The 13,514-nt window shown below is 48.1% G+C and overlaps 1 protein-coding gene across 1 annotated transcript in view; it reads left to right on the top strand.

Annotated features, from left to right (window-relative positions):
- Nucleotides 1-13,514, top strand: part of LOC102486870 (DNA excision repair protein ERCC-6) — a gene marked incomplete at its 5' end in the record, with an annotated part of 54,818 nt that overhangs the window by 34,386 nt on the left and 6,918 nt on the right. Inside the window, 9 exon segments of the mRNA XM_006167420.3 lie at nucleotides 514-690; nucleotides 4,007-4,123; nucleotides 4,448-4,543; nucleotides 7,871-8,086; nucleotides 8,676-8,786; nucleotides 9,248-9,367; nucleotides 9,797-9,891; nucleotides 11,465-11,610; nucleotides 11,697-12,389. Of these exon segments, the coding sequence (XP_006167482.2) occupies nucleotides 514-690; nucleotides 4,007-4,123; nucleotides 4,448-4,543; nucleotides 7,871-8,086; nucleotides 8,676-8,786; nucleotides 9,248-9,367; nucleotides 9,797-9,891; nucleotides 11,465-11,610; nucleotides 11,697-12,389 (1,771 nt within the window).

Raw genomic sequence — 13,514 nt, 5'->3', positions numbered from 1 at the left:
GCTATGTCGCTGGACTCCCACGTAGTTGACTGCGGTTTGTGTCCCAGACCCGGTGACTTGAAACTCACGCCGGGCGTGTGTGCGTGCGTGCCCAGGATCCTGAGAGGAGAATGGAGGAGAAGGGATTGCAGCATGGCCATCCCCCCGGGGGGTGATTTCTCGCTCTCTGTCTCTCTGTCTCTCTGTCTGTCTGGCGAGCGCACGTGCCCTGCACGCACCCTATAGTGAAAACCTCTCCAAAAAAAAAAAAAAGAATGTAACCAAATCCACCTTTGGTCCATTGTGTTCAGCTTGAACAATAAGAAAAAATTCTCCCCATTTTTACCTATATGTAATTGAAGGGGTATTATTGCACGAAATGTCTACATTTTAAAGAGGATTAAAATGGTGGAAAACTAAATGAGTAAATGTGTTGAATAACAACACGGCACGGGATGGCTCTGGGGTAAAGGCGGCGGTCACTGCTGAAAGGCGAATTGGATAAAAAGGGATTCTTCTCCTTCCCTCATGTAGTTCCGCACTCCTCATCGGATCATCCTGTCGGGCTCGCCCATGCAGAATAACCTCCGCGAGCTCTGGTCGCTCTTTGACTTCATCTTCCCGGGGAAGCTGGGCACGTTGCCGGTGTTCATGGAGCAGTTCTCTGTCCCCATCACTATGGGCGGGTATTCAAATGCTTCCCCGGTACAGGTAATGTATTGGCAGGTGACACTTTCGGCATTTTGAGTTTTAAAATGTTCCGATTAGATTCTATGGTTTGGGGGCCAGCAGGTGGCGTGGTGGTTGGGGCACTGGCCTCTCACATGGCTGACCACGGTTTGAGTCCTGGACTGGTGGCTTCTTTCTCACTTTCCCTCTCTTGCTCTCTGGCAAGCACATGTGCCTTTTAGCTAATTAAAATAATGATAATAAATAAAATAAATAATTCTTTTAAAAAATCCTGTACTATGTATACAAGACATTCAGAATATAAGGAGAATGGCTAAGCCTATAAATTGTATCTGATAAAAAAAAATAACAAAGTTATTTTTGCTTGATCATACTTTTCCAGACAAGCTTGAAAAAACTCAGGTAAATTTTTCAAGAAAGCCCCAAATAAACCTTCTCCTTGTATAATAAAAAGGAAATGATTTTGGTGTTGGGTGTTCCTGAGATGTTTCTGGCAAATAAGAAATGCGAAGATGTCCCGTGAGAGCTAAGCACAGCCAGAGGTTCTGAAGCAAGAACACATCAGTCGTGACCAGCGTGGGATTCCGGGTGCCTTGAGGATCTTACACGGAGCTCAGCACAGAGGGTTGGGCTGTTAAGGGAAGACTTCATGAGAGTCACGTTGCTGCGAGTTAGCATTGCACCAACATTTTGCCACCTTGGCTTTATCACCCTCCTCCACCTCTCCATGAATGTACGTAAACCAGGCTGTCTCTTCCTGAGTCATCCGAGAGGAAGTATCGGACATGATGCCCCTGTCCTCCAAGTCCTTTGAGGTGTATTAAAAACAAGGAGCATCTGTGACATAGCCATGGCATAAATGTCAGATTAACATTCTGTCCTTGGACCCGTACTCCTCCACGCTTTGCCACTTGTTCCAGTAGTTCGTGTGTCTCTTTAGTCTCCTTTAGCCGGGAGCAGTTCTCTGGTCTTTCTTTAGTCCGTCACGACCTGGGCAGGCCTGTTATTTTGTAGACTGGACCTCCTCTGGTCCCAGAATGGTCTCGCGTTCCTCCTTATTGGGCTCAGGAACGCGTTTCGGCAGGAGCACTGCAGAGGTGCTGTCTTTGTCGGTGTATCGGGTCTGGCATTACCTGCCGTCGGTTTGTCTCATCACTGGTGATGTTAGCTCTGATAACCTGGTGAAGCTGTTTTGGCCAGATCTCTAAAGTCTGAAGTTACCACTTGGCCTTTGGAGTTAGTGAGCTGTTTTTGAAGAGATGCTTTGAGAATGTGTGAATAGGGTCGGTTTCTTCTTGAAGTCCTTGCTTGAGAGTTTATGTTTATTCCTTTCTAGAAGGGGAAGTCTTCCAGAGCAGTGTTCCATTTGCTTCTCATTGTCATTCAATCCTAGGGAGATGTCCCTGTGGAGATACTCATTGTGTCGGGCTGGAGCTGAAATGCTGGGAGAGGGCTGGAAACAGAACCTTCTGAGCAGTACTCCTCGTGTGGCCAGGGGACCGGCCCTGGGGAGAGTCGTGAACATGGTCCTGGTGCAGGGTAGCAGGGAGATGGCCACTCTCAGAGTGCGTGAAGCTCAGGAGAGCTTCTGGAGAAAGGATGGTGAAGCCAGGACCTGAGGTCACAGGAAGGGAGGGCAGAAGCGTCCCAGCCCCATGGATGTCCTGCAGCTCTGCAGCTGGGTTCAGCTCTGGCAGGAGGTTGAGAACTGGTAAGAGGGCAAACCTCCGTGTTTCACACTCAAGGTTATTGGGACTCGGCACTTTGGTGACTTTCCCAAGGTCACTCCTCTCTGGAAGAGAGAATCTGGATGTCCCTGCCACTCACCTTGTCAGGAGCGGGAAAGGCATGGTCTCCTGCAGTGAGGTGTCCATGGTCCACAGCATCCAGGAATAGGAGGGGCAGAGAAATACAGTGACCTCACCTTGCGTTTTTACTAACAGAGGGATAGACATGGGAGCCAGGTGTAGACTAAACACCAAACCATCTCCAGAGGAGAGGATGGGAGCCGAGTGGCCAGGCCCCTGCTCGGCCCAGCCCTGGTGTAGTTTACTGGCGTCCCCTACCTCCAGCCAGCACCTTCCTCCTTGTGGAGAAGTGAGCAGAGGGAAGCGGTGGGGAAAATTCCTTAACACTGTATACCTGCTTCCTCTGCGGGGTCAGAATGCACGATTAAATTCTGAAATGTAATCATCCCTGCTTCACAAGTTATACTATACTTCTTCATCATTTTAAAAGTAATTTTTACTATCGTCCGGATGGTGTATTCAAAGGGTTATGTGTAACTAAAAGTTGTTGATCAGTTGAGCTTCTTTGTTAGTATCTGCTATTCCAAGTAAAACCTGATTTCTGTGTTTACACGCATATATTCACACATTGTGTACGTATGAACATATGCACACATGCACATAGTCACACATTGTGTACACATGAATATATGCACGCATACACACTTGAGTGAGTGTTCTTAGAGTTTTTAAAATGTTTTTAACCTGTTAGCTTTTTTCCTAACTCGAATTTTTCTATGTGTATTAGGGTCGAGCTCTTGTTATTATTCATTTAACAGCTAACCTCCTTAAGTGTACGCTTTGTTGGGGATTTTTCTTGTTCCATGAAACAGTAATTTACTACGTTGTTAAGCCTATTTAGATTTTTTAAGTGTCAGTAATTTATTGAGTTCTCTGTGCCTTGAAGTGAATTGCGCGGGGGTGCTTTCCTGGGCCGTGGGCCTGTGCTCCTGCATGCACAGCTGGTCCCCACGTTGTGGAGCCGTGTGCTCTTCAGGCCACAGTGACCTTTCGCTTCGGGGTCACGGCTTTCTCGCGCCACGCTCCCAAGTCTGCAGTGGGCAGTGAGCTCTCGAGGCCGCGCTGCCCTTGGAGCTGGCTTTGATCTCTGGTGGCGCGGAGGGGCAGCGCCGTCACAGCTTCTGGAGAACACAAGATTATAAGCAGAGACTCATCTGAAAGCAGTTTTCTCCCCTAGAGGGTGGTCAAGAACCAAGTAAATCTCCACTTTAGAGTTTAACTATATAATCATAATTAAAGCAAAGTATAAAAGAGGAATAAGGCACAAAAGTATTAACTATTCTTTTGTACATTTTTGTTAATGAGATAAAACAAGTAACTAAATGGAGTAAGTACACTTTCTTACTGACATTTATGAAAGCTCCTCCAGAGTATACGGAAGTGAGGCTAATTTGTCCAAACCGTTTTCTGAACATTTCCAACCAGTTCTGTACAGGCACTGGACATGGTTTTATGTTTACGCAGCAGAGTCAGTTGAGAGGTGAGGACAAATGCGCTCTTTAACTGTTCTCTCCCTCCTCTCATTAAAGGTGAAGACTGCGTATAGGTGTGCCTGTGTCTTACGGGATACCATAAACCCATACCTGCTGCGGAGGATGAAGTCAGATGTCAAGATGAGTCTGTCTCTGCCCGATAAAAGCGAGCAGGTCTGTAACTCGGGGGCTAAGCTGTGCGTTCCTTCCACTCCCCTCAGCCGAGCTGCGCTGACAGCTGTGCCGAGCAGTGTGTGAGAGCATCGCAGACGGGGGTGGTCCCAGCCGTTGGGGCTAGGATGGAGGGACCCTGAACTTGCCTGTGGGCAGGAAGCCAGTCGTCAGGGTCTATTGGGGCAGGGGAGAGCAGACCGTCTTTTGTTGTTTTAGTAAAAAGGACATTATTAAAATGCATGTCTTGTCTTTTGATGAAAGATTTGTTATATTTTAATGATTTTATCCTGAGTTTTTAAATGGCCACTTGTCTTCTCCCTGTAGGTCTTATTTTGCCGTCTCACAGAGGAGCAGCATAAAGTGTACCAGAACTTCATTGATTCCAAAGAAGTTTACAGGATTCTCAACGGGGAGCTGCAGGTCAGCCCGAATAGGAGTTGGAGACGGGAACGGCACGGGGGCACGGGGCAGGGAGGAGAGGGCTTCCCACCTCACGGCACCTCGGCTCGTCGCTGCAGTGCTGGGCAGGGGACGTGGTCGCTTTACAGCCCGGAGACGCTGAGGTGCCAGGGAGCTGGGAGGACCCAGACACAGGTGTGGCCACAAGGCCGTGCGGGTCCTGCTCCTCCTGAGGGCCTTCTCTGGCAGGCGAGGGAGTCTGGCCACACGGCTGACTTTCCTGGACGTCCTGACCCACATTCTGTATTCAGAGGACCCGCATCTGAGGATGCCGAAGTGTCACCAGTCCTTCAAGAAGCCCCATCTCTCAGTTAACCCAGTGTTAGAAATGAGATATAGTCCTGGTTCAGACGTGTCTCCCTCTACTTCTCGTCATTCCAGTGTGTAAAGGACTGTTTATGGTCATATTCTGTCTGTTCCAGTAATAAAATAGCTCTCCTTATGTTATTGTCCAGAATTCAGAAGTCACTAGATAATGTCTTCCCAAAGATGCCATCGTGTAAACAATCTGGACCTAATCGTGGGGCAGCTTTCCCACTGCTGTGTTCTGGGTACTCGGACTGAGAGTGAGCCGCTGGGACTGCACAGCGGGGGGACGAGGTGGGACATGGCCGGCCGGGGCGTGTGGGCTGGGATCCGGGCACTTTATCAGGTGGCATGTGCTGCCGTTGGGTTGGGATTCTCTGACCCCATTGGAAACATTTTGGTGAGAATTTGAGCCGGACATGAAGCCATTCTGAAAGTAGGAAACCCATGGTTACATTTCGCCCATTCTGCGGTGCTGTCACATGATCCCTTGCTGGGTCCAAGGGAAGGACAGCACTAAACCATAGGATCTGTGGTGATGAGTCCTGTGGGGACTGGTGGCCAGCAGAACATAGGGAGCAGCCCCAGCTGCTGGGAGAGCTCAGTGCACCAAGAAAGGCCGTGCATGCTTTTCTGTAAGTCAACCCCAATGGGCGGCAGCACGCAGACAGGCGTGGGCATGTGTCGGTGTAGTCAGGCTGCTCCAGAGCTGCAGGTGAGCTCTCTCCTTTCTGTTTCACGAGTGTCTCGACCTGTGCGTTCTGTCTTCTTGATTTGACGTGTAAGGTTCCAAGGGCAGGGAGGCTACGCCGTGGTCTGACCATGCTGTCTCACTGTCATCCTGGCAGAGCAGTAACTGAAGGACTTTCAGCGTAGACCTCAGGGAGCGGGCCAGCCTGTAGCAGGTGTAGGCGTGTGCATCCTTTAATACACTCTGATCTTGAGGTCCGCAGCCTCGGAGGCACAGCCAGGTCATGCTGGGTGCTCCGGAGTGCCCAGTAGCCCACTCCGCTAGAGTCAGAGATACAGGGACGGCGCTGCCTATGTTCATAACGGCCAGGTGGTTTTCCTTCAGCTCAAGTCATTTTCGTTCTTTTACCGTCTCCTCGCTGGCTTGGTCCGTGTTGGTATGTGTAGGAGGTCTTAGTCGCACACTGACTCACCTCCTACGTCGCCCCTTAACTTCTCCACGTGCCCTGAGTCAGGTGATCTGGGTCACAGAGCCGGTAGCTAGAGAATGTGAGCCACACTTGTTACCTCATTTTATTCTAAAGCTTATTTATTCCACGAGTGGGAGAATCAGAGAGTGCTCCCAACAGGTTCTTGGTGCGTGACCCACCCAGCCTTGGGCATCCACAGACACGGCACACACGTGCCCATACCCTCAGGGAGGTCTGGGCACGAGCCTGCCCGTCCACGTGGCTCAGCCTCACAGTGTTGTGTCCTGCGGCTGGGCTCCCCCAACACCAGCACACTGTAACTTAAGGTTTCCTGGTAATCCCATTAAAAAAGGTGAAAAGAAAAATAGATGAAATTAATTTTGATACATATTATATTTAACTTCATGGATCTAAGGTATCTTTTAATATATAATCAATGTTTAAATAATTAATAAAGCATTCTCCTTTTTGTTTTGTGTACTAAGCTTCAAATTTGGGTGTGTGTTCACATTTGCATTCTGCAGTGTGACCTTGCAGTGCTTCCCGTGCTCACAGCCACATGTGCACGGCACAGGGCCAGAGGGGGGACGTAAGTTCTAGGTGGCTCTGGAGTTGTAACAACGTCTCTGATGTACTCACATCACTCCGTTATTAGGTGCTGTCGTAGACCAAGACTGACATACCCTTAGACACTGGCTTCCTTGACGCTCTCCTTCCAGCATGAGCCTTTGTATCTGCATTTGATCTGCGTCACTCTGGAAGCTGTGAAGGAGCCCCGTATTCTAGCTGTGCTGATGTCCCCCTGCTGGGCCTGAGCTGGCACTGACCCTGGTCCCCTGTGTCCTGTGGTATGAGCCAGCTGCCATGTTTTCCCTGTGTATGCATTTTCATGCAGGCTTCATTTTGTTATGATTATGTAAGGTAAATGGCTTATTTTATTTTATTTGTTTAAAGATTTTTGCCATAGGGTGTGTACGCTCACCAAAGTGACAGTGAGAGGGAAAGTGAGAAATCACACCCACCCCCAGGGGATGGCCATGCTGCAGTCCTTCTTCCTCCGTTCTCCTCCTGGGATTTTGGGTGCCCACACCCATGTGCCTAGCATGAGTTTCAAGCCACCAGGTCCGGGACTTGAAGTGCAGTCAACCATGTGGGAATCCAGTGCTTTAATCAGCACAGCATCTGCTGGCCCCTCTCTGATTCATGTTAAACTACAGAACTTGTAGTGAGGTACTTAGAAGTGGAACTTAAAAAAAAATGTTATAATATGTGTGCATTTGCAGGAGAGACTGGAAGAGAAGGAAGATGCAAAAGCACCCCCCAGGGGAGAGGGCGCTTTCCCCCACTCCCCTTTTGGGATTTTGGGCATGTGTACACTTAGACCCAGAGTGTTTTTCAAGCCAGCAGGTAGGTTCAGGACTTGAACTATGCAGCCAGTCATGTAGGATCCAGCCACTCGAACTACCATGCCACCAGCTGGCCATTATAGATGCATTTTTAGCCGTGTGACTGGCTTCTGCAAATTTAGGTTGTTATGACATTTCTGATACATACTTAAACGTGAGTCGGCTTTTCTGTGTACAGGACAATGAATGATCAGCCATTGAATCTCTGTAGGCGTGTTCAGTCCAATAGAACCTTTTCCGGAGAATTCACCCTATCATGGAAGGAAGATGAGTGGAAATATTTACTGTGATTAGGGAAGAAGCTGGTTAAGCATTCCTTTTTAATCTGTCCCACATTGGACAGCCGCCTTCCCTTCCTGAGTGAGTGCTGTTCCACTTCAGGTAATCTAGTATACCTGTGCTCTTTCACACTATAGATTTTCTCTGGACTTGTTGCTCTAAGAAAAATCTGCAACCACCCTGATCTTTTTTCTGGAGGTCCCAAGAACCTCAGAGGCTCCCCAGATGACACACTAGAAGAAGATCAGTTTGGATACTGGAAACGCTCTGGGAAGATGATTGTCGTCGAGTCTCTGTTGAAAATATGGCATAAGCAGGGTCAGCGGGTATTGCTGTTTTCCCAGTCGAGACAGGTGAGCGTGCATACTTCACACAAGGAACAGGGTGGTTCTTGAGTCGTTAGCGTGACCGTAATAACCTGAAATAACGACGGTAAAGCGCGTCTACTGGTAAAGCCAGGCTAAGGCGGCAGCCTTGATCTCTCTGGGACTTTGGGTCTTTCTCGAGATGATCCAGAAATTGGCTTTCTGTTAAGAATTATTTTATTTAACTTTTGACCAGAGAGAGAGAAAGAGAGAGAGAGAAATAGAGAGCAAGCTGCCAGGTCCAGGGCTCGAACCACAGGTGGCCATTTGGGAGTCCAGTGCCTTTAACTACCATGCCACCTGCCGGCCCTCCCATAAATTGGCTTTCTAAAATGGCTTGCCCTGTAATTCTAAAGTGCTAGTGAATTGGACTTGAACTAGGCTGTTTACAGAAGTTATGAGAATTAACTAAGGAAATACTACAGGTGCTTTGTAACAAGTTGTACTTATCTACCTTAAAGTATGAAACCGCTTGTAACACAGGCCCATTGAAGAAGGTGTGTTGTTTACACAAATGTGGAGTGCTCACTGGAACTACATCCTTGATTTGTAAACTCTCACCCTCAACTCCCAACAGATGCTGGACATATTCGAAGTATTCCTTAGAGCCCAGAAGTATTCCTATCTCAAGATGGATGGTAACACTACGATAGCTTCGAGACAACCACTGATTACGAGATACAATGAGGTAACAAGTCATGATAACGGAAGAGCCGAGCAGAGGTGCCGAGCATGGAGGGTGACCTGCACGGTGCTTCTGTCGGGTGGGGCAAGGTGTGAAGGGGAACATCTGCTTTTAACTCTGTGCACCTGCGGGTCTTGGGGAGGTGTGTTTGTGTGTGTGTGTACATGTGTGTGTGGTGTTCTCCTTCTTGAAAGCCCAAGTTTTAAATACTGCTAATACAAGATGAGCAGGAATTTTTTTTATGGCTGTGAGCTGAGAACTTGATTCACCAGAGGACTCTCGGCCACGAGCAGTCCGCGTTGGGAGTGCCGTAGTTCCCGTGTGCACGAGCAGTCCGCGTTGGGAGTGCCGTAGTTCCCGTGTGCACAAGCAGTCCGTGCGTTGGGAGTGCCGTAGTTCCTGTGCGGCCCGTGTGCTGGCCGAGGAGACGTTGCGCACCCTCGGTGTCTGTGTCTTGCCCTCAGGACCCTTCCATATTCGTGTTTCTCCTGACCACGCGGGTGGGCGGCATCGGAGTCAACCTGACAGGGGCGAACAGAGTCCTCATCTACGACCCCGACTGGAACCCCAGCACCGACACGCAGGTCTGCTCTCTGTTTCACAGAGGAGGTATTAGCAGAAGTAGTTTCGCGGTTAGCGCTCAGGATTGCCCCTCGGTGTTCTAGTTGGCTTCAGCATGCAGTTGGCACTTGGGTGGCTTCCTGTTCTTCAGCCTGAGAGAAGACACCCCTCAGAGTCTCCATCAGTTCATCTCTAACGACAGCGGCTAGGTTTGGGGTACACAGAGCACGTGTAAGGTTACAAACCTTTTCTTATTTTCAGATGGAGACGCCTTAGTTCTAGCCTGTCTTTGTCAGCTGGCTGTTCATCTTCCTTAATAGGCCTTAGGTGTTCTCGGTCTCATTAGCGAAAATTCTAACTCGGAGTGAAAGGCAGTGACTAGCCCCCTCTGTCTTCTCAGCCGGGACTTAGGCCGGGAAGGACTCTTGTTGAGTTGAACATCTCTGCTTCAGGCCCGGGAGCGAGCATGGAGAATAGGCCAGAAGAAGCAAGTGACCGTGTACAGGCTTTTGACTGCAGGCACCATCGAAGAGAAGATTTACCACCGGTCAGTACTGCCCTCCTGGACTCTGTGCACCCAGAGTTTTGGGCAGGGGATTATTGTAAAGTGTTATTTTAAAAAGTCTTCACAGGGCCAGCAGGAAGTGTGGTGGTTAAGTCGCTGGACTTCCACGTGACTGACTGCGGTTTGAGTCCCAGACCTGATGGCTGGGTTTCTCACTTTCTCTCTCTCTCTCTTCCTCTCTTTCTTTCTTGTGAGTACATGCCCTATAACAAATTAAATAATAATAATAATAATAATAAAATAAAATAATTATTTTTAAAAAAGTCTCCCTGGTATAACTTAAGGGATCTGGTTTTTTGTTTCTGTTCTGTATTTTTTTCTCTCCCATTAAAGTAAGTATAGATTATATTCTCGTGAGTTTATTATTTTTTCTGAGTCATGTTACTATTTATTGCGAGTTTTAAAAACGTCCCTGGCGTCTGTGCCCTTCTCTGCTCGAGGACTGCCGTGTGAACTCTGTCGCAGTTGTTGTCTGACAGGGACGTCCTACCTATTTTAGTGTGCCCCTTTCACAAAAAAATTAAAAAGGGACCGAGTTGAATGGTGCCACATTTATAGCATTTGACATTTACGCAGGCCACACAGACGCGGTCAGTGCAGTTTCCTGGGGGTCTGTGGTTCAGGTGCCCCTCCTGGAGAGGTTGAAGGACACCTTTTTTCCCCTCCCTCTTTCTGTGTAATGACCAGGGTTTGCAGACAATGGTAATTTCAGCTGTGCCATTGAGACTGCCTTCTGTTCCCCCTCTCCTACCGAAGACTTGATTCTGTTCTTTTCAAAAATTTAAAATAATTATTTATTTTATTTTATTTATCATTATTATTCTTTCATTTGGCCAGAGAGAGAGAAAGCACAGCACCAAGTCCAGGACTTGAACCATGGTTGGCCGTGTGGGAGTCCAGTGCTTTAATCACTGCGCCATATGCTAGCCCCAAGATTTTATCCTTAAGTTGTACCTCTGCTCCTAAAAGGAGGCTCCCTGCTCTCCCCCATGTGCTGGGCTGCCCAGGAATTTTTTTTTGGAATGCCACACATTATTCAGGGGCCTGTGACAAGTGAGCTGGAGGCCAGGGGGAGCCTAGAGAGCAGAGCTTCCTCTGAGATACGCACTTTAGCCTGCAGAACAAGCGACTGGGAGGGGACAGTGCTGCCCTGTGAGACACATGTGACAGTGCGGGGGAGGGGGCCTTTGGCACCCAGTGTGGGCCAGCAGGGGGGAGTGTGGGGGTACAGGTCAGAGTGGAAGTTCTGTAAAGCGCATATGGAGAGTTCCCTGAGCTCAGCATAGGATTTCCTGAGTCGGGCAGGGGACCCTCAGTTCACCAGTCAGGGAGGCTGACTCCTGGCAGCTCAGACAGGCCATGGGTCACATAAGTGTGTGTGAAAAAGTGTTCCTTGAAATGCGGTGGATCTTGGAGGTTGAGAATGCTTGCTGGGTATAAATAAGGTATTATTCCTAATTTCAGACCAACAGATGTGTATGCACTTCCTGAATTGTGATCTCCCAATCAACTTCAACTTTGAGGTTTCATAGCAGTGTAATTTTTATCTTTTTAGACAAATCTTCAAGCAGTTTTTGACAAACCGAGTGCTAAAAGATCCAAAGCAAAGACGGTTTTTCAAATCCAATGACCTTTATGAGCTGTTCACGTTGACGAGTCCCGATGCATCCCAGAGCACAGAAACAAGCGCCATTTTTGCAGGTATTACATAAAATGATGTAATTACAAGTGATACATGATGTAAGAATTGTACAGTGTAACATTAGCTGTGCTTTTCTCCTTCACAGGCACTGGTTCAGAGGTTCAGACACCCAAACGCCATTTAAAAAGAAAGGTCCAGTCAGCATTTGCAGTAGGCCGTGACATTCCAAAACGCAAGAAGTCCCCTGACCCCAGTACATCCGTGCACAGTGCCACATCGTCTGCGGAGGAGCCTAAGTCTACGGGAGTTGCAGTAACTGCTAATGAAAGTGATCCTTCGAAAGATGGTCCTCACCCACGTGGTGACGTAACCAGCAGTGATGGGCTTGGAGTGGAGGGAGCTGCAGCGTCTAGACTAGAGGAGTCATCAGGGATTAGTGGACATGAGAAAAGTTCAGACCCTCCAAGAACTGGCAAAACTTCCAGACTGTCTGCTGAGGAAAGCAGCCATGAAAAGCAGGGTCTTTCTTACGAAAGGGCAAACTGCCAGGGTCATACAGAACCCCACTGGGAGAATGAACAAGTGGAAAATAATTTTTCTAAGCACAAGTCAAAAACGAAACACAGTAGTACAGCAGAAGAGGTCCTGGGTAAACTCCCGAGGCTGAAACTAAAGCCTAAGAAACCCAAGTATCTTAGAGATGCCAAGTTCGAAGGAACTCGCATCCCACACCTGGTGAAAAAAAGGCAGTACCGGAAGCCAGATGGTGACCCTGAGAGTGAGACCCGGGAGCGGAGCAGCGATGACTATGTGTTGGAAAAGCTTTTCAAAAAGTCAGGTAATCTTTCGATGTGTTTGCCATGGGGTGGTGGCAGCAGATGTGAGTAGGCTTCTCCTTGTAGTAGTAGCCTTCAACTGACGGTGCAGGGTGTGCTCTCTTTTCTTCCGAAATTCAGATTTGAAAGGTATTGCTATTTTAGAAATTGTATTTGCTCCTCTCTTTTGAAGACCTAGAAGAATTAGAAGCTTTGGTAAGTAGTAGCACTTACAGCCACTCACAGGAGAGGTGCAGTGCTTTAAATAGATGTGTGCGGCCTGGACTTTGATCGGCAGTTTCCTTTCCTCTTTTTAGGTTCTTGCCATAGGGCTATGTACTTGCTGGAGAGAGAGACAGAGAGTGAGTGTGAAGGCAATCCCCCAGGGGGTGTGACCTTGCTGCAGTCCTTTGTCCTCCATTCTCCTCTTTGGATTTTGGGCACACACCAGACACAACTCAGCATGTTTTCAAGCCACTGGGTTCTGTGACTCAAACTGCACAGTCAGCTGTGTGAGGTCCACCAGTGTGTTTTTAAGCCACCAGGTCTGGTACTCGAACTGCCCTGCTGGCTGTGTGGGATCCAGCTGCCTTAACTTCCATGCCACCTGGCTGGCCCAAGCAACTTTTCATAGGGTCATTTACATCTTTTTATTTATGTGAAGTTTGTATTTATGTCTTTTACTTGTTTTCTTTTCTTTCTTTCTTTCTTTCTTTCTTTCTTTCTTTTTTTTTTTAAGAGGTTTTTGCTATAGGGTGTATGCGCTCGCCAAAAAGAGAGATAGAAAAACTCACCCCCCCCCCCCGGGGGGATGGCCATGCCACAATCCCTTCTCCTCCATTCTCCTCTCAGGATCTTGGGCATGCACGCACATGCGCCTGGTGTGAGTTTAAGCCACCGGGTCCGGGACTTGAACTGTGGTTGACTATGTGGGAGTTTAGCGACATAGCCATTATGCTAACTGCTGGTCCCGTATGTCTTTTACTTGTTTTCTACATCAGGTTTTTGGTCTTTTTTTTCTCTCTGGTTTTAAAGAATTCTTTATAGATTAGAGGCATTAGCTCTTTATTTATTTTTTGTAGATTTTTTGCCATACATGCATTTGCCAGAGACAGACAGACAGACAGAGAAAAATCACTCCCTCCACC

Source organism: Tupaia chinensis, unplaced genomic scaffold, assembly GCF_000334495.1.
Source record: "Tupaia chinensis unplaced genomic scaffold, TupChi_1.0 Scaffold144750_1, whole genome shotgun sequence".
Lineage (NCBI taxonomy): Eukaryota > Metazoa > Chordata > Mammalia > Scandentia > Tupaiidae > Tupaia > Tupaia belangeri.
This window is presented reverse-complemented; position numbering and strand designations above follow the sequence as displayed.